Below are 18,876 nucleotides of genomic sequence, written 5' to 3' on the forward strand. Positions count from 1 at the left end.
GAACGGGGGGTAGCGCCGGTGGTGCTCCGCCGGGGGCTGCACCGGGAGGTCTGGAGGGAGCCGCCGCGGTGGGGCGGGGCCGGGCCGGGCCGGGCCGAGCCGGGCCGAGCCGAGGGCCCCGCCCCGTCGCGCCGCACCCCCGCCACGTGCCGCGCCCCCGCCCCGCCCCCGCCCTCCCTTATGTGCACAGGGGCGGGGCCAACAGCGCAGAGTGGCAGCCCGTACGGCCTATGGACCGGCGAGAAGCAGCTAGGTGGGCGGAGTTACCACGAAGTGACAGCGCTAATAACCAATGGAGCTGTGAGAAGAGGCGAGGTGGGAGGAGCTGCCACGGAGTGACAGCGGACGCGCCCAATGGGATGGCGGAAAGCGGCGGGGCGGGGCGGACGGAGCGGCCAGACCAATGGCCGCGGCGGCCCCGCCCCCTTGGGGCACGGGGCGTGGCAGCCCCTCCCGGCGCGGAGGGAGCGATCGGCGCGGTTCGAGCGGCACCGGCACCGGGTGAGCGGCGGCGCGGGCCCCTCCCCTCTCCTTTCTTCCCGTCCTCTCCCGTCTCCCCTCTAACCCTTCCCTTTCACCCTTCCTCGCCGGGTCTCGACACGCCCGGAGAGCCGGGGCTGCCCTGCCCTGTGTGGCCCGGCCCTGCCGCGTCCCCTCCCGTTGCGGAGCCGCCCCGCCGCCCCCTCCTGCCCAGCCGAGGGTCTTCCCGGCCGCGCCCCGCGCCCCCTCCCTGGTGGATTCCCACGGCAACGCCCCTCCCGGGCGCGGGGTTTCCATGGCGACGGCGGCCGCCGCCCCCCGCGCCGGTGCCGCCGCCGCCCCGGTGCTGACCGAGCGCTCTCCCCGTTCCCTCTCCCGCAGCCGCCGGCTCAGCCCAGCCCAGCGCTGCCCCGCGGGGCCCCGATGATGCCGGGCGCGCGGGCGGCGGAGGAGCAGCAGCAGCGCCCGAACGTGCGGCGGCCGCGGCCGCGCCAGTGACGGCCCCGCCATGTCGGTGATGGTGGCGAGGAAGAAGGTGGTTCGGAAATGGGAGAAGCTGCCAGGCAGGAACACCTTCTGCTGCGACGGCCGTATCATGATGGCCCGGCAGAAGGGCATCTTCTACCTGACACTCTTCCTCATCCTCGGCACCTGCGCCCTCTTCTTCGCCTTCGAGTGAGTTCTCCGGGGATTCCGCGGGACAGGGATGGGGATGGGCCTGTGTGCCCGGAGTCGTCGGGAGAGGGAGGGGAGCCTGGCACGGTGCAGCCTGGCAGAGTGTGGCTCTCCGTATCCAGATCTGCTTCCTCACTCTCAGCAGACTGAGCCTGGAGGCTTTAGGGAGAATGGGCCCTGCTGGAGCTTCCTCCCCACTGTGCCGGGGTCCGACACCAGCCCTCCTTCCCCGTGGGTCACCTTCTGTCTGGGACTTGGCAATCCCTTGTCCCGAGTGTTCCTGGTTCCTGCTGCAGTCCTGGGGCCCAGCCTGCATCCTTACCCATGGGATGATGTGCAGCCCCTGCATCAGCCCCACCAGGGAGGTGACCCCAGCTCATAAGGAGTGAGCTTGGGAGTCCTGCCAGTCTGACATACCCCCAGCTCCAGGCTGCACTGCAGCTAGAGTCATGCTGTATTTGGGAAGGATCTGACCACCCCTTACATCACCTTGGCAGCGTAAAGACTTTCAGCCAAAACCTTTGATCCTGTTTAAAAAGAAGGATCTGTCCCCTCAGCTCTCCATTGGAGTTGGGTTTGCCTTAGACTAATCCTAAAATCAAAAAACAAGCAAAAAGAGAAAAGCCTGTGTTTGTCCGGGCCAGTGCTGTGGGAGGACACCCCTGTTGCCTGGCTAGAGGATGAGCTTGGATCAGCTAAACCACTGCAAAACTTCCCTTCCTTGGTCTCCATGGGCATGTTTGTGTTCTGGGGCAGCAGAAGCGCTGAAACAGGGTTGGGTGACATAAAAGCTCACAAAGCTAGGAAGAAGGAGTGGAAGGAGCTGCTTGTTGGCAAAGCTGTGGCTATTCCTGCAGTTCCATAAAGCCTTCGGCTCAGGTGCTGTCCTCTTTAGCATCGTTCCTAAGCCAGGGAACTTGTTTCCACATTCCCTGGCCCAGTGTGTCCCTCCCTGGTTTCTTGCCCAAATTACCCCTGGCTCAGTCTGAATTCCAAGGTACTAAGTGACACCACTCTTGGTTTGATGTTTGGGGTTTTTTCCATCTGAAAAATAGGGCTGAGCCTTCCTGCCTTACAGGAAGAACTATTAAGTGTTGCTGCTCCAGAAATGCTTATTGCTGCACCAGAAACACTGATTTGAGGGATAATTGCTCTGGCTCCCTGTGGATCCTGTCCGTAGCAGGAGAGTGAACCACATCCCGCTCTGGCATGGGTGTGCTAGGCAGAGTGAGCCGAGGCTGTTTCCCAGACCTAGGCTGTGGTTAGTCAGGAACGTGACCGGAAATTCCTTGAGAAGCCCCTTTCCATGCTCTGGCAGGCAGAGGCCTGTGGAGAGGTTGCTTGCACCAAGGCATCCAGGCTGTGCCTAGACCTGGAGGGTGGGCTCTGCATGGGGAATGCTGCTGGGAACAGGATTACCTCTGAATTTTAGTTAAATAATCTGAGGGAGATAAGGAAAAGTTTGGGAAAATCCAAATACTCATTTGATTCTTTCAGTGCAGAACACCTTAGTGTTTTTTATTTGGAAGAAAGGGGTTGTTTTGGATTTGTTTGAGGATTTTTGAATTTGGGATAGGGATGAAATGTTGCCTTCCCAGCTGGAAACATTCCCCAAGGTCTCTGTTTCACTGATCAGGCTGAGATAAGCAGCTCGGCTGCTCAGGAGCCTTGCCTGCCCTGCATGTGTAGGGTGAGGATCTCAGCCTTGATCTTTCACTGTGTTGTTTGTTTGTCTCAGTGTTTGGCAGATTCTTTAGTGTTTGCATGGAGATTCCTGGTTTCCCCCTTAAAGTTGGTGTCTGGATTTGGAGCGCGGCAGCCGGCGGTGGGCGGAGGAGCCTTTCCCTCGCTGCCCACTCACTGCAGGCTGCCTGTGCTGTGCTGCCTGCTCCATTCAGCTGAATCACTTGCGCAGTCACACCTTGTCTGAGCAGGGCTCCGGTGTGCCTAGAGCCAGGATCTGTCTGGCTGCTCGCCCTGCGCCGGGTTGGGCTTGATCCCGGCACTCTGGGCTGCACAGGCTCCAGTTACAGCTGAGGCCGGTGGGGACCAGCATCCACGGCACGAGAAAAGCCACTGCTGTTCCTTCCCAGCCCTTGGAGCGATGGCCACACTCACGGAGCTGCTGCTGGTGGTGTTTTTTTCCTCTGAGTTTCTCTGGTGCTGCCAGCTGCTCCGAGGTGTCCACAGACAAGTGGGCTGTGCCACCTCAGCGCTGTGGGTGGGAATTTCTGTGTGTTGATCCCCCAAACCGCAGCACCGTGTTCTGGGATTGGGGAAATCTCTCCATCCAGGAGCAAACAGGAGCCAGAGGCTGGCAGAAGTCAGTGGATCTCTGTGCCTGAGATGCGACTCCTCCCTCCTAGATAAGGCAAAGGGACGGAGCTGTGCTGGCTCCCGGGAAAGGCTCTGCAGCGACCGACCGGAGTCCTCTGCCCAAGGGCACCTCTCTCACTACTACGTCGGCAGGGAGCAGCTCCCACTGCTTAGGGCTGCTCCCTGCAGAGTCCAGGACCTGTGTTTAGCTGGGTTTGCTCTGTAACATGTCCTATAAAATACAGTTTCACATCCTCTTGGCATTATTTCAGACTCCTGATGGTATTTTAGCCTTGTGGTTGGGCACTTAGCTGCTGTCTGCTTGAGGTGTTCCAGCATCAGGAGAAGACCAGATAAAGGACTTGTAAAAAATCCCATTAGGAACTGGGATGATGGGATGCAGTGTCTGCTCTCAGGCTGGGAGTTCCCTTTGCAGTTCCTGTCTCTCCTGGAGTGAGTTCCACACTCAGCTGAAGGGAATGGGATATATTTTGTCTCTGGCTTTTCAGCACAAAACTTGATGTGTATAAATGTTAGAGGCATAATAGCACCAGCAACATCAGCTCCTCACAGGAAGGGGCTGCTTTTGGATTTTCCAATGCTCAGGCATGTTTGTCACTTTGTTTTTCCTACTTTCTTAGCTTTGTAGAGACAAAAATGTTTGATGAGATGTAGAGATGAAAATCTTTGTTTTCGGACAAGTTGAAAACACCTACACTGCCCCTTGTGTGACTTTGTTTTTTAGTTTTCATTTCCTAAGCCCAGTGATCCAAGACTCACAGAGAGGCCTCTGAGCTGGCATTACCTCTGGTTAGATCTGCATCAAGCATGGTCAAAACTTACATGTGAGTTAATTGGTGCTTTTTAATGATTGTAATTGCTCTCAATAGAAGTGGACTTTCTGGTGTCCAGAGTTCAGCTTGTTTTGTTCCTGTGGGAAGTGGCCACTCCTGGGGTTTGGATTGACCTTTTTTTCATATGTGGGCTCCTTCTCAGGAGATGACTTCGCCCTCCCTGCAGCCTCCACATCCTCTGTGGCACCCTCATTCCTGGTGGATCTTGGGTGATTTGCCTGTGCAGAGATTTGAGATTTTAGCTGGGAAAAGAGCAATTACATCAACATACACGTCTGTCTTCTGCCTCAGTTGGGTCATGGCATGTGCCAACAGTTGATGTGGCACTGCTGGCAGATGGGGAGAGGTTCCAGGGAAAGCTCCAGCCCTGCCTGGTGCTGCTGGGAAGGGCCTGGACACAGTGTTGTGGTGATGCCAGGCTTTGGAGCAGCTTCTTCCACACTTAGCACAAGCAGAGGCTGCTAGACAGCATCCCATCCCTGGTGCGAACATCCAGCACAGCCAGGCTGAAGTGCCCTGCTGAGGGTCAGGCACTGGGGAAAGATACAGCTCTTCTGGCACTCAGACCAGGCATGTGGTGTGATTGTGCTGCAGCTGAGGAAAGTTAAACAGGTGATTTGCAGGTGAGATGTGAGTGAGTGGTACTGTGGAGCTTGTGCTGAGCTGTGGTGTGGCCTGCCTGGGAGATGGGCTGCCCTGTGGCCATGGCTGCAGTTCCTGTCACCAGGGCTGGTATGGTGGCTTTCCCCTTCCTCCAGAGCTTTGCTCAATGCACTGATTTCAACAGACCTTCCCAAGCTTGTGCAGAATAACCAGCCAAATACCATAACTCATGGCACCTCCCAGCTGCTTCTCCCCCTGCTCCCCATTCCAGTGATCTCTTTGTTCAGCCTTCCTGCCCCCAGCCCACCCTGCTGTGATGATGAGTTGTGATAGTGCTGTTATTGTCTGCTTTTTGGTGACAAAATGCTCCAGAGCACAGATATGGTGCTGGGAGTGGGGGAGCAGCATCCTCACATGCTAACAGAGCATCTCTGTTGGCTCTAAGCTCTCCCAAACAAAAGATCTTTCAATGTCTGTTCCTAAGCAGTGAAATCGTCTTAGAGACAAAGTGTAGACTGAAGTGAGTACCTGAGTACCAAGCCAGGACCTTGTGTGTCTGCTTTCCCTGCCATGGATGTGTTCCCTGGAAGTCACCTGAGGAGCGAGGCCCCATCAGCACAGTGGAGGGTGGGAGGCACATGGTGGGCTCCATGCTGGGCTCCATGCTGGTCCTGGTGATGCAGTTTCACTGTGGTGGGAGTTCTGGCTCTTAACCTCTGCCCTCACCTGCAAGAGGCAACAGAAGCCAGCCCAGCTAAGGGAAGCTAAGCTAAGCCTGTGTGGAAGCAGGTGGGCCATGGCTCAGCTTTAACACAGCTCATGGATCCTAATTTAAACCCACAATATGTTCATGTTGTCACAGCAGTTCCAAAAGCTATTATATTAGCTGGACAAAGGTCAGGCTGCAGCCCTTTGGGGCTGACGGTGCCCAGCTTTTCAAGGAATAATCACAGAAACATTTAGGGTGGAAAAGATCCCCAAGACCATCAAGTCCAATCTGTGACTGGTCGCCAGCTTGTCAACCAGACCAGAGCACTGAGTTCCACATCCAGTTGTTCCTTAGACACTACCAGGGAATGGGGATTCCACCACCTCCCTGGGAAGCCCCTTCCAATGCCTGACAGCCCTTTCCATGGAGAAATTTCTCCTGATGTCCAACCTGAACCTCCCTTGGCACAGCTTGAGGCTATGTCCTCTTGTCCTGTCACTGATTGCCTGGGAGAAGAGGCTGACCTGCACCTAAATCCATGTTCCTAATGCCGTATTTCTACCCCAAGTGGGCTCCAAGGTTTTTGTTTACTTGCCGACTGACTCACAGCTGTCGCTAGACTTTGCCCTTGCAAAGGGAATGCAAAGTTATCTTGGGCTGCCTTAAGATGATAACCTTGGCCCTCCAGTTCTTTGTCTGTGGGCAGGGCTGGGCACAGGGACGTTGTTTTGGCGAACAGCAGAGTGTGCAGCGTCTGAAATGAAGAATGTCGGTGTAGGGGCCAGGCCCTGTGTGTTGCTGTGGGCTCCTGGTGTTGCAGCTGTGACTGAAGTGTGCTGTAGCTCCAGTGTGCAGTCCTTCCGTCCCTGTCACACATGGGGGACAGTGCTGGAGTCAGGCAATGGCCCAGGAAATGTTCCTGCAGTGGGCCTGTGGAGCCTGGTGCTGCCAGCTGGAGCTGGAAACTGTATTGTTTGGGGAATCTGTGGTGGGAATGATGTCCAGAATTAAATAGTGCTTTGAAGGTCATGGAAGTGGCCTTGCATGGGATGGCAGCCCACCCAGGGAGGATAATCCCTGGCCCCTCACCACAGGAGCCAGATGCTCCCATGGAGAGTAACTGTGGAACAGCAGGAGTCTGGGTTGGATCCACCCCTACCAGCAGGGATGAAGGGTGGATACTAGAAAGCCAGGTGCCTGAAAGCTTGGGTGCCCAGCTGTATCAGGAGGCTGGGAAAGGGATGTCTGCAAGGAGTGATGAGATTTAGGTGGGGTTTCACTTAAATCGTAGCAAAGCTCCGTAAGAACTTCACCCCAACATCAGTAGGGTTTTCTGAAGGAATCAGGGTAAAATATGGGGGGTTTTTAGCCCAGTATGTCTCTAAAATATGACTTCTGCCCAGGCCTCCCACATTGCTAGGGCTGCAGCACCACTGGGGACATGGTTGTGTGTGTCCACGAGCAGCATGGCCATGGTGAGATGAGTCCCACGCTCCCTTTGCATCTCCTTCATCCCTGGGATCAGCACCATAAACTCCTCGTTGGGCCTTGCTGCATTTATAGAGCAAACAAGGCTTGTTCCCTTTTGAAGCAGGAGCCTTTCTGCTTTATTTGGAGCATTCTAGTCTGTTGTCTCAGTGAAGCCAAAGGAAGCTAGATGTCTTGTTGCTTGGAAATGCTGTGATTCCACAGGAATCCATTCCTAAGAAGCACAGGATGTACTTAATCCCAGTAATTTCTGTGGTGCTGGAAGCTCCTGCTCTTTAGGGGTTAGCCAGAGATTGCCACCATGCCCACAGGCTTCCAATGCCTTCCGGCTCTCCAGGTGTGGGGTCCCTGACCAGGCCTTGGGTGCTCCTCCCAGTGGTCTGGCCCATCCCTTGGCAGCAGGAATGTAATGAACAAGGTCTCTCCAGCTGCCTGGTTGTGTTTCTGGCATTGCTTAAAATAGGAGCTGAAAACAAATGTTGGGAAGTAACTGTGTCTAGCTGGTGGAAAACATGGAGATGCTGTGATGGTGCCTGGTTGTTGGGAGCTGCTGCAGGAGTGTTCCCCTATGGTGGTGGGATCAGAAGGATATACTGAGCAGCTTCTCTGCTCCAGATCCAAGCAGTGCTGCAGGGTGCCCGGGCTCTGAGGCTGTGCCAGGCAATGAGACTGACTCATCTCCTCCCGCGCCTGTCCGCAGGTGCCGGTACCTGGCTGTCCAGCTGTCCCCGGCCATCCCCGTGTTTGCGGCCGTTCTCTTCCTGTTTGCCATGGCCACGCTGCTGCGGACCAGCTTCAGCGACCCCGGCGTGATCCCGAGGGCCCTGCCTGACGAGGCAGCCTTCATTGAGATGGAAATCGGTGAGTGTGGAGCGGCCAAGCTGGTGAGGGCTGGAAAAGCCACTCAATTTATGGCATGTTTCTAGGTTACAGTCCCTGCAGAGCTCATCTTCCTGGCTGGACCTCCAAAAGTGAGGGTTGCCCCAATCTGCTGGCTCACTGTACTTGGCCGAGTCTCAAGAAGGGAGCACAGTGTACCTGCATCCCTCTCTGGGAGCTGTTTCACCTGCTGCTTTCTCTCCCATAGCCATGTACATACAAACTCAGTTTGCTTTTGAGAAGGGGTGCAGAAAGCTTTGAGTGGTCCCCTTGATCCCTTAGGGAGAGAGGAGGTTTGGTGGATGCAGGTGGTAACAGCCAGCCCACTCTCAAGATGCCCATGAAAGCTCTGGCATCCCTTTTCCTGCCTCTAAGCTGCCAGGTTGGCTCTGGCCTGTGTGAGCAGAGCTGCAGCCTCCGGCTCTGGAGCCAGCAGGCTCCAATCCTGCTGGTAGGAAAGGCAGGGAAGCGACTTGTTTGAGGCCTGTCATGTTGTAGCAGCGGGTCCGATCTGTGCACGGTTCTCTCTGCCAGAGGCCACCAATGGGACCGTGCCGCAGGGCCAGCGGCCGCCTCCACGCATCAAGAACTTCCAGATCAACAACCAGATCGTGAAGCTCAAGTACTGCTACACGTGCAAGATCTTCCGGCCGCCCCGTGCCTCTCACTGCAGCATCTGCGACAACTGCGTGGGTGAGTGGGGCTCGGGCCCGACCTGCCCCTGCTTCTGGCAGAGAGCCTTGGGACAGACAGACAGACCTGCGCCCAGGCTTGTGCTGGGCAGCTCTGGACTGGTAGACTGTCCAGGCTGCCTTGTCTTGTACTCGAGGAGCTTGAGGTTTGCTCAGAACCTGCAGCCAGTGGTGCCTCTTTGCCAAGACTTCGGCAATAACCGAGTCCAGCTACCCTGTGTACATGTGCAGCCCATTTTTGAGTTCCACTGGTCTCGGGCCTCACAGGACTGCAGGGTTCCAGTGGAGAGTTGTGTCTCAGGTGACAGCAGCTCCTTCATCAGCACAGAGATTGTGCCATTCCCTGGGGTGCCCTCGTTGTTGTCCTCATTCTGTGTATGCAACTGGCTCATGTTCAGCATCACTGCTCCAGACAGAAATCCCATCCTTTTGTGCTCCTTTCCTCCACTTCAGATTCCCAGCTTTTGTGTGTTTATGTAGTTTCTTGAACCTTCTCCTAATTATTCCAGGGTAAGAACTTGGGGGTCCCCAGGCCTTCATCTCACCCATGTGCTGTGGCTGTTGTGCCCCAGGGAGAGAAGACACATGAGGAGTCAGGCTCAAAATCTCCCCTAATGTGCAAAATGAGTCATTATAAAACAATTTTGGACTCTTTGACTGCCTGAAAGGAGGCTGGGATATGGGGTCCTGACTGAGCAGAGGGTTGAACTTGGCAGTTTTTGTCAGCCTGGGGGATTTTTGAAGTGGGAGCACAGGAGCAAGGATCTAGAGGTGGGCAGGGCCATGCCAGGGCAGTGCTAATCTTTATCTTGGCTTCCCCAGAGCGCTTCGACCATCACTGTCCCTGGGTGGGCAACTGTGTGGGGAAGAGGAACTACCGCTACTTCTACCTCTTCATCCTCTCGCTCTCCCTGCTCACCATCTACATCTTCACCTTCAACATCGTCTACGTAGCACTGAGTGAGTCTGCTTGGAAAGCTGGAGAGCTGGGAAAGAAGGAGGAAGTGGGGTTGCAGATGGTGGTGTGAAACCAGAGTGATGAGTGGGAAAGGGAACTGGACTCAGTGGGATGTTCCAGACAAAAAAAAATCTCTCATTTTGTATTGCAGAATCTCTGAAGATTGGGTTTCTGAACACTTTGAAGGAAACCCCAGGGACATATCCTTCCATGGTCCTGAGGGCTTGACTTCTCCAAAACTGGGGATTAGTGGGAGCTGCATTGTGGAGTGGCTACCTAGGCCACTCTGAGTCTTGCCAAGCATTTTCCCTGGATGACAATGTGGGGAGCACTTTCTTGGCTTTTGGGAGGAGAGTAAAACAGAAAACAGGGGCTAGGAGAGGAAGAGAAGTTGCTGTTTCTGGGAGCAGTAACAGATGGGCTGGGCCTGCTCTCAGGCTGTTCCCAGTCCTTAACTGTTCTCACTGTACTGGAGGTGCTCATCTGTTTCTTCACGCTGTGGTCAGTGGTGGGGTTAACTGGGTTCCACACCTTCCTGGTGGCACTGAATCAGACAACCAATGAAGATGTAAGTAGAGTCTTCCTCTTCCTCTGAGCTGTGGCTGTTTCTCAAGTGCGTCAAGGCTGTGCACAACACAGGGATCTGGGGGCTGGGGCAAGGTGTCCTTGGAGTTAAACCTGAGCTTGTGCCCAACTATTTCAGATTAAGGGGTCCTGGACTGGGAAAAACCGCGTGCAGAATCCCTACAGCCATGGCAACATAGTGAAAAACTGCTGCGAGGTGCTTTGCGGGCCCCTGCCCCCCAGGTGAGCTCTTGAGGGGCAGCCTTCACCTTTGTCTTCCACCAGCACCTCTGCTAGGAAGAGAGCTGAGATTTGGAGAGACATGGGTCTCTGATGGCGTGGCTGTGTTATTGCAGTGTCCTGGACAGACGGGGCATCCTGCAGCAGGAGGAGAGCACAGCTCAGGAGGGGTCGTGCCCACGGGGACCCGGCACACAGGAGCCCCCAGCCACGCAGGGCCCTGGGCAGGCCCAGGAGGGTGGCATGAAGCAGCAGGACGGCAGCATTCCACCCCCCAGTGCCGTGAGTGATCCCCTTGGGAGCTGGGAGGGCTCTGGGACAGTGAGAGAAAGCTGAGAGTGTGACATAGGAAGGACAAAACGTCATGGTGGGGAGATGTGAGAGGCTGCTGCTGAAAAGCTTGTTTGCTCTGACCTTGGGAACCAGCATGTCTTAGCTTCCTTGGATTTCCTCAAAGGAGATCACAGCTGGCTATGGTTTTGGAGATCAGTCCTGCCATGAGAGCACTCAGGAGCCCATGGAGCTCGACAGGGCTGGGGGGCCTAGGAGGTTGCAGACATCTTGTTCTGGTGCTGCATTTGAGCTGCAGGGCTGTCCCTGGGACCTCCATCCTTGCAGAAAGCTGTTGCATTCCTGAGCAGCCTGCTCTGTGTTTAGTCCTGCTTTAAGGACATAGTTAGACAGGAGACCTCCAGAGTGTCCTTCCCACCTAAATTATTCCACGAACATGGTGGGAAATGGTTCAACTTGGGCATCAGCTGCCCTTCTCTGGTGGACACAGTCCAGACACTTCTGCTGGAGCAGTCCAGTGCTCCAGCTCTTCCTGAGGCTGCTGTTCTGCCTGTTGGGTGGCCCCTGGTTTCAGTTGCTCCTTTTCCCAAGCCCAGCTGAGACTGCTGCTAGTGGAGCTGGAGGCGATTGCAGAGTGGTGGGGCCTGTGTGCTCAGGCTCTGCACTGGAGGTGTCCCTTCAGGTCACTCTGTCCTCTCTCTCCAGGTCCCTGCACCATCTGTGAGCGACACCAAGATGCCAGAGGAGAAGCAGCGAACACCTGGGGAGCTCCCGGTGCCCTCCCTGGACGCTGGGCGAGCAGAGCACTAGCATCTGCTTGGAAGGGAGAACTTTGTTGTTTTGTCTAATCAAAGCTGGAAGTGGTGGAGGAGAGGAGAAGGGCTGGATGGCAGGCACCTGATTCCCCATAGCCATTTTGCTTTAGTCATTACTCGCCGCGGTGCAGACAGCGCTGGCCTTGCGTGGTGGCACGGGACAGCGAGCGTGGGTGGCATGCCCTGGTCACCGTGGGGCACTGCCAGCACCGAGGCAGGTCTGCCTGGGCCGGGCCTCTGGCTCTGTGGGTTGTCCTGGATGCTCCATCTCAGCTCAGGGCTGGGGCTGTCCCTCCATGCAGGGCCCTTAGGGCCGGCCTGCTCCCTACTGCTGAGGAATCCCCAAGGAAGGGGAAAGCAATCATGGCAGCAACGTCCTCTCTCCCTTCCTCCCTCCTTCCTCTAATTCGTCGCGTTGTTTTGTGGTTGGCGTGGCAAGGCTTGTCAGGAGACATTTTGGTGCCCCAAGGACCCAAACAAGTGGGAAGGAGGTCTGCTGGCAGCAGTTTTTAAGTAGCTTTTTTCCTGTGCTCTTTCCATGTGATGTAACAATGCAGCAGCTATGAGGGAACCCTCCTTCCCATCCTGCCCTGGCATTCACACCACCCTGGGCTTTGAGGGAGGGAGAGGGCAGCCAGGGTGGACTGAGCTGTGGGAAGGGTCTGCCAGTGCTACTGGCTCCTGCCTGGTGCTGGGGCTGCATTTGCTGCTAGGTGTCTGCACGGAGCCCTCCCCAGCTGTGGCATGGCAGCTCTGCAGAACCCCAGCCCCGAGTCTGTGTTGTGTCGTTGTATCCCCGTGTCCCCCCCCTTGCCTTGCTCTGCTGTTCTCAGCCATCCTAGACTGGCTTTGGCAGCCTTGGATCTTCCCGGGCTTGTGCCAGCTGCCCAGGGCTGGGCTGTGTGGTGTCAGTCACTTGTGTGCCCTCAACAGAGGAGGAGAGGTTGGGGGGATGGTGGGAGAGCTCTGTGCCATGGCAGGGCTCTCCCCACTCCACAGTCCCCGTCCTGCTCTGGCAGGACCCTCACACCTCTGGGATGCCCGCAGAGGTCGCCGGTGGAGGAGAGGCCATTCCATGCCCTGGCAGCTCTGCATGCCCCACCACAGTGCTGGGCACTCCCGCTCCTCCCCGCAGGTGTGCGGTGGGTGATAGCTGCTGGGGAGTGTCCTGCGTGGCCAGTTGTATGTGTGTGTGTCTGTGTGTGTGTGCGTGTGCGCGTGCGTGCGCATGTGTACATGTGCGTGTGTGAGCATGTGTCTCTGTGTGTGTGTGTGCGCGCGTGTGGGTGCATGTGTCTGTGTGTGTGTACGTGTGTGTGTACGTGTGTGTCTGTGTGTCTGTGATGCTCCTGCCTGGCAGTGGGACATGGCTGCTGCTCCAGTGCAGCTTTCAGCAGTGGTGAGGAGCTGGCACAGCCGGGATCCTGCACCCTCTGGAGCCTGGCCTGTGCCTCCCACCTCGCTCCTTGCCCCGGCCCGGGCTGTAGCTGGCAGCAAGGGGTGTGGTGTTAAGGTGGCACCGGCACTGCCCCCTCTCCCGTGGTGCGGGGGCTCCTCTCCCGGGTGAGAGGGCAGAGCTGCCACAGCTGCTTCCAGCTGGAATGGGGCAAGGAAGGAGCCCTGGCTGCCCTGCCATGGCCCTGCAGTCAGCCCAGCCCCATCCCGTTCCATCCTCCGGGGACAGGGCTCCTGTGCCCCACCCCGTGGGAGCCGCCCCAGCACGCTACTGACCAAATCTCCAATTCGGTGCAAAAAAGTGTATTTTTCGGCTCTGCTGCTCCCTGTTCCATGAGGTGTGTGGAGTGCTGCCTGCCAGGACCTGCCTGCATGGGTCAGGGTCTCCAGAAGGAAGGAAGGGGTTGGATGAGGGTTGGGTGTTCTTTATTTTTCTCTTATTTTTTTTTTTAATTTTAAAACAATGAAGGAAACTTAATTGGTTTGAAAATGGCTGAGCTGTAGCCCCTGCGTGTCTGTGCTGCCCCAAGCCAGCTGCCTCTTCCCCTTTCCTGTGCTTTCCAGGACTCTCCATCTCACACTTCCAGGGTGGTGTCTTAGCTGTGTTATTTGCGTCTTGCTGTCCCCCACAGCAGGTGATGGGGGGGTCTCTGTGTGTCCATGCTGAGAAGTGTCAGTGTCCTGGGGAGGCCTCAGGTGCCTGCAGACACAGCTTCCACCCCCAGCTCCCTTCCTGAGCCTGCCGGCAAACCTGGGAAAAGCAGCCAATGCCTGTGGTGTCTTGACAGGGAGTGCGGTGCCCCGGCATGCCCAGAGTCCCTGCTGCGGGGCAGTGGTGCCAGGCAGTGCCATGCAATATATCCTGGGGCACCTTGTGCCCACCCAGCATCTGGTGCAGGGGCCGAGCTGAGCCCCAAGGTACCACCACTGGGGCTCCCCTGTCCCCTACCAGCAGCCATCCCCTCCAGTCCAGCCCCACTACTAGGGCCAGAGCAGGAAGTGGCGGTGCTGGCAGGCTCAGGGGGATTCTACCATGGAGAGAGGCCCCAGCTGCTCCTCAGGACCCCCTAGCTCAGCTTCCTCCCGACTGCCATCCAGGGTCTCTGATCCCTCGAAGCAGCCGGAGTCGCGGGGAATGTCCCCTTTGGGCTCTGAGGGCGATGGCAGGGCTTCGGAGGTGTCACCATCATCTGGCTCGCTGGCTGCTGGGAGAGAGGCCCGAGTTAGTGGTGCTGCTGGGGTGCCCAGTCAGGGTTCTCCCACGCCCTCCCCAGGAGTCTTACTGTCGTAGTCCAGGAGGAGCTCAGCGGCCGTCAGCAGCTTGGCGCGATGCTGGGGGTCCGTGATGTGCAGTTCGTTCAGGTGCGTCTCCCGCAGCTCCTTGAAGTCTTCCAGGGTCTGGTACCCGTTCAGCAGGAGGGTGGGGGTGTGTTCCTGGGTGGCAGACATGGACACGGGTGAGCGGGTTTGGGTGGCTCCCCTGGCTCCCCCTGACCTCCAGTGCTGGCCTGTGGCTCCCCCCTCAGTGAGTCCATGGTGCTCCCACATTATCCAGAAATGGCCCATGTGTCCCCTCTGTGCCCCTGGGGTACTTGGTGGAAGGACTCACACAAGTGGAGAATAGTGGAGAGGGCTTGGTCCCACTGCTGGCACCCTGGTCCCGTGCTGAGTGCTGCTGTTCCCCCACAGCCCCTGTCCCTCACCTGCAGGTTAATGCGCTCCAGCAGCTCATGGAGGGTCTTGGGCTTGAGGCGCTTGTTCCGGCTGGAGCCCTGGCTCCTGCGGGCAGGGACCATCTCCTCAGGGATGACATCCACGTAGATGAACTTGAAGGAGCCCACCCTGTTGTTCAGCAGCCCGGTCCAGGTGCCCACAGGTGGCTTCTCGATGATGCTGATGATGTCCCCTTTCTAGGCCAAGGGACATGGGATGGTGGTGGGCGCAGGCTTGGGGACACCCAGGGAACACCCTCAGCTCAAGGGGTCCCCAGCCACCCTCCCTCCCTCCCTCCCTCCCCAGGGCCACAGCAGCTGTGGCTCACCCGCAGCTTCAGTGAGTCCTTGTCATAGGGGCTGGGGGTGAAGTCAGTGTGGACACGGGCCTGGCCGCAGAAGGGGCCAGTGTAGGCTGGGATGGTCTCCTCCAGCTGCCGGCCGTCCCCGGGATCACCAGGGCTGGGAATGTCACTGCCTGCAGAGAGGAGGGGGTGAGGATATGCCTGGCTGGGGATGTGGGACCAGTGTCCCTTGGGGCTGGCCTCACCGCTGGACATCTGGCGTCCAAGGGCTGGGCGCCCATCCTCCTCCAGTTCCAGGTACGACAGGGGCACCTTGTCATGGCTCTGCTCTTCTGCGCTGCTGGCTGGGGACAGGGGGCATGGGGACCCCTCCTCCTCCAGCTCTCCCTGCTGAGGGTACCGGGGTGAGGGCGAGGGAGGGGAAGCTGTCCCCCACTCAACTGCCCATGTCCCCATGCCTCCTGCTCACCTTGCCCTCAGCCAGCGCTCTCACAGCCATCCTGCCCATCTTGCGGTTCATGGTGCGGGAGATGACCGCCCGCCACTTCCTGCCCAGCTTCGTCCCGCTGCTCCGCGTGGCCTCCTCAGGACTGGCACTGCTGGAATCATCCTCAGGGATCTGCCAGAGGGATGGAGAATGAAGGCAGAGACCCCCACTCTGGGCAAGCCTCAGCAGGGTCACACAGGGCTGTGAGATCCCAAATCCCACCAGTTCTGGCACCCTGGGGCTGCTCCATGACACATGGGCCACTGGTAAGACCAGGAGTTTCGGGAATCCAGCCCTGAAATGGGCTGTTCCTGGGGCAGCAGGGTGTGTCAAGGGCTGCTGCCCCAGGGGTGCTGGGAACTCACATTCTCCTCCAGGTTGAACTCCTCGCTTGACACAGGAGAGCTGACCTTGGACTTGCTGAAGTCCTTGAAGCTGCTGGAACGCTGTAGGGAAAGCTGGGAACAGGGGCAGAGATGTGAGGGGGGAAATGGAAAGGTGGGAGATGGGCTTCTTCTTGCATTCCCCGCCCCACCTCCTCTCCGCCCTTTGGGCTGCTCTGCCCATCCCTGATGGTGCCCATCACCATTCCGAGGGTGATGGCAGTGCTGGGAAGATTTTGTTCTCTTCCAGGAGCTGCCATGTGCCATGAACTGTCCAGAACTGGGATGTAGAGCTCTTGGTGCCTGTGCAGTTGCTTGGCACAGCATTCCCAGGGCAGGGATGCTCTGGTGTGGAGCCTGGCACTGCCATACTGGGAGCAACCCAGGGCTGTGCCATGATGCCACCCTGGCACATGGGCCAGGACATGGGGGGACACAGGTCCCTTGCAGTGCTGCAGCTCCTCTCACCACAGGTGGGCAGGCAGTGAAGGGCAGGTAGCATCAGAGCAGCCAAGTTCCTGCTGCTACCCACAGGGTCAGCTAGCTCCAGGACTGAAAGATTTCCATGTTTTCCACCTGTGAGTGTCACCCCTTAGCCCAGAGAGCATACCCCCAGCATCACCAGCTGGCTTGGTGCCACCTTATGCCTAAGATATCAAAGCTGTTTGTGGCTCTCAGTCCTGGTGCACCTCTCCATATCTGTCCCTTTCAGTCTTTCCTGTGCCCCCTGCCTGCTTTCCTCTCCATGGCCTCAGGTGCCTGTCTCACATGGAAGGGTTTCTCCATGCTGGGAACATCCTTGGTCCCACACAGGCACATGGGTGTCCCTTATCCCTGAAAGCCAGCACCAGCATGCTCACACATTGGGGAATGGTGAGCTCGACTGCCACCACCAGCACTCTTGAGGCCCTCAGAGGACATGCCACAGTGCTCGCTCTCCCACCACCACAGCCAGGGATTTCCGTTCTCCAGCAGCTCTGCCAGCTCCTGTGGTGGCCGAGGCCTGTCCCAACCCTGCACAGCCTGGCCCTGTGCTGTCCTCTCTTTATTCTCCTCCTCATCGCCTCCACCGAGCATCCCTGAGCACTTGGTTTTGCCATTCCTTGCAGAGGGCTTGCTCAAAGTGCAACATCCAGCTGCACACCCACTGTGGCTTTAGGCCAGCTCCAGGTGCATCTGTGCAGAGGGGATGCTGGCTTGTGCCCTGCTCCCACCCCAGGGCCCTGAATCCACCAGATCCAGGTCCACTGAACCCCTGGGGCTTCACTGCTGAGATAAAACAGCTCTGAGATAGAACTGAGATAGAACATGGCTGGAGGAGCCATGGAGAGCCTGGCAGTGGGATGAGTCAGGGTGGCTGGGCTCTCCCAGAGCAGGGCAGGAGGGGGAAGTGAGAGTGGCTGTGGCTGGGCAAGGGCAGGGGATGCCCACTGGGGGACTGGCCAGGCTGGATGGGCCACCCCAGTGCAGGGAGGGGGACTTCAGCCAGATTTCCTGAGGGAACTTGTCAGCCCAGAGGAGCTGCCATGGCAGGGTGTGTGCCTGTCATGGGCAGGACCCTGCCACCAGGCACTGCCCCTGCTCCCTGTGGTGACTTGTTGATGCTGATGCCAGTCCAGCAAAGCTTGGCAAGAGCTGAAGGGCCAGCTGGGGTGAGACTTGGGCAGGGGATGAGGACCTGGTTTTGACCCCTACCAGTGACTTCAGCGTCCAGACCTCGGCCTCAGGGTGGCACATGTCCATGCCACACTGGAGGCTCTTAAGAGGCCGTGGCACTGGCAGCTGGTGCTCCTGCGGCTCCCACCTCGCAGCGGTGCTGCTGGAGGAAGCGGCTGACACACGTGACGGAGCTGCAGCCCCGACCGCAGCACCTTGCTGGGCCAGAGAGCTGCACAGCCGCCACCGCAGCCGTGCCCCCCAGGAAATGACAGGCTGCCGCCCACGTCTGGGGGGGGCCGTGGGGGGATGGGGGAGGCACAGTCTCCCCAGGCAGAGCCCCGCGGGTCCCACCAGCGCCTGAGCTGGCACCCATGTTGATCCCGGGGGCTGTGCATCCCAGCCACACGTCCCAACAGGACGGAAGCCAGAGTGGGAGCTGGACAAAACCAGGACCACGCACTGGCGAGGCCACAGTGGCTGGCGGCAGCACAGACAAACTGATGGCAGGGCAGCTGCCATGCTGTCCCAGCCCCCGGGGCCCTGCCCCAGCCACCAGCCCCCCGGCACCAGCCCTCCTGTTCAGCGTCCCACGGCAACCCAGGGTCAGATCGCTCTGGATGTGCCGGGACATCTGCAGTGCTGAGGGCATCTAGATGCCACCAGCACTCACCTTCCTGTGTCCCGGCTCCTTGTCCCCGGCGTTGGAAGGCTTGCGGCGCAGCATGGCACTGGGGCCGGTGGCGAGGGCTCAGCGTCCGGCAGCGGCGAGCGCGTCCTGCGGCACCGGCACCGAGCCGGGAGCGCACAGGAAGCCGGCGGTCACATGAGAGGCGCTTGCAGCCGTGCTCGGGGTGGCTGGCGAAGCGCAGGCTGGGGCAGGAGGAAGGAAACCCTCCACCGAGCTGCTGCCCTGCCCGGGGCCCCTGGGCGGGGACCGTGCCTGCGCCCTGACACCTCTCGGCCGTGCCGCCCCTCGGTGATGCTGTCCCTTGGCCATCTGCTGTTGGGCATCGTCTGCTCCCCCATACGAAAGGTGACAGTCCCCAACCCCTCTGTCCTGCCCACCCCGTTGCCTGCTCATCCTGCTGGGATATGATAGCCAAGCCCTCTGTGTGACACTTGGTCTGGGATGTCTCCCGTATCCACAGGTCCTCCCTGCTCGGCATCGCACCCAGGTGGGACGTGCTCATTGTCACCTCGCTGATGGCACCCGTGGGGATATCCCTGGTTGGGCTGGCTGCCCTGCATCTTCTCACTCTAAATCTTCTATCTTTTGCCCCAGAATTACAATCTGCCCAAATCCATGACTAT

At 58.2% G+C, this 18,876-nt stretch overlaps 2 protein-coding genes across 4 annotated transcripts; one reads left to right on the forward strand and one right to left on the reverse strand.

Moving 5' to 3' along the window:
* The first annotated feature begins 390 nt into the window (after positions 1–390).
* On the forward strand, positions 391–12,066 carry ZDHHC9 (zinc finger DHHC-type palmitoyltransferase 9). The gene is made up of 10 exons (XM_063416571.1): positions 391–501; positions 862–1,155; positions 7,826–7,986; positions 8,539–8,697; positions 9,519–9,656; positions 9,806–9,854; positions 10,120–10,222; positions 10,358–10,461; positions 10,575–10,740; positions 11,455–12,066. The coding sequence occupies exons 2-10, from the start codon at positions 989–991 to the stop codon at positions 11,557–11,559; spliced, it is 1,152 nt and encodes a 383-aa protein (XP_063272641.1). The 5' UTR covers positions 391–501; positions 862–988; the 3' UTR covers positions 11,560–12,066.
* Positions 12,067–12,170: 104 nt separating this feature from the next.
* On the reverse strand, positions 12,171–18,615 carry SASH3 (SAM and SH3 domain containing 3). Of its 3 annotated transcripts, none has more exons than XM_063416566.1 (8): positions 18,236–18,615; positions 15,889–15,981; positions 15,506–15,655; positions 15,282–15,423; positions 15,061–15,209; positions 14,723–14,929; positions 14,303–14,453; positions 12,171–14,224 (listed from the first exon to the last, which is right to left on the reverse strand). In XM_063416566.1, exons 1-8 carry the CDS (start codon positions 18,287–18,289, stop codon positions 14,037–14,039), a joined length of 1,134 nt encoding a protein of 377 aa, XP_063272636.1. In that variant the 5' UTR covers positions 18,290–18,615; the 3' UTR covers positions 12,171–14,036. The 3 variants fall into 3 exon arrangements, with proteins under 3 accessions (XP_063272636.1, XP_063272635.1, XP_063272637.1); XM_063416565.1 differs by having other exon boundaries at positions 15,282–15,426; positions 18,236–18,610; XM_063416567.1 differs by having other exon boundaries at positions 12,171–14,221; positions 15,282–15,426; positions 18,236–18,608.
* Between the last annotated feature and the right edge of the window lie 261 nt (positions 18,616–18,876).

Source organism: Prinia subflava, chromosome 20 (genome assembly GCF_021018805.1).
Source record: "Prinia subflava isolate CZ2003 ecotype Zambia chromosome 20, Cam_Psub_1.2, whole genome shotgun sequence".
NCBI lineage: Eukaryota > Metazoa > Chordata > Aves > Passeriformes > Cisticolidae > Prinia > Prinia subflava.

Coding starts and splice junctions, on each gene's coding strand:
- ZDHHC9 (XM_063416571.1), top strand. CDS start 989: ATGTCGGTGATGGTGGCGAGGAAGAAGGTGGTTCGGAAATGGGAGAAG. Junction 8,698..9,518: donor CATCTGCGACAACTGCGTGG/GTGAGTGGGGCT, acceptor TGGCTTCCCCAG/AGCGCTTCGACCATCACTGT. Junction 9,657..9,805: donor CATCGTCTACGTAGCACTGA/GTGAGTCTGCTT, acceptor TTTGTATTGCAG/AATCTCTGAAGATTGGGTTT.
- SASH3 (XM_063416565.1), bottom strand. CDS start 18,289: ATGCTGCGCCGCAAGCCTTCCAACGCCGGGGACAAGGAGCCGGGACAC. Junction 15,427..15,505: donor GAGCGCTGGCTGAGGGCAAG/GTGAGCAGGAGG, acceptor CGGTACCCTCAG/CAGGGAGAGCTGGAGGAGGA. Junction 14,454..14,722: donor TGGAGCGCATTAACCTGCAG/GTGAGGGACAGG, acceptor TCTGCCACCCAG/GAACACACCCCCACCCTCCT.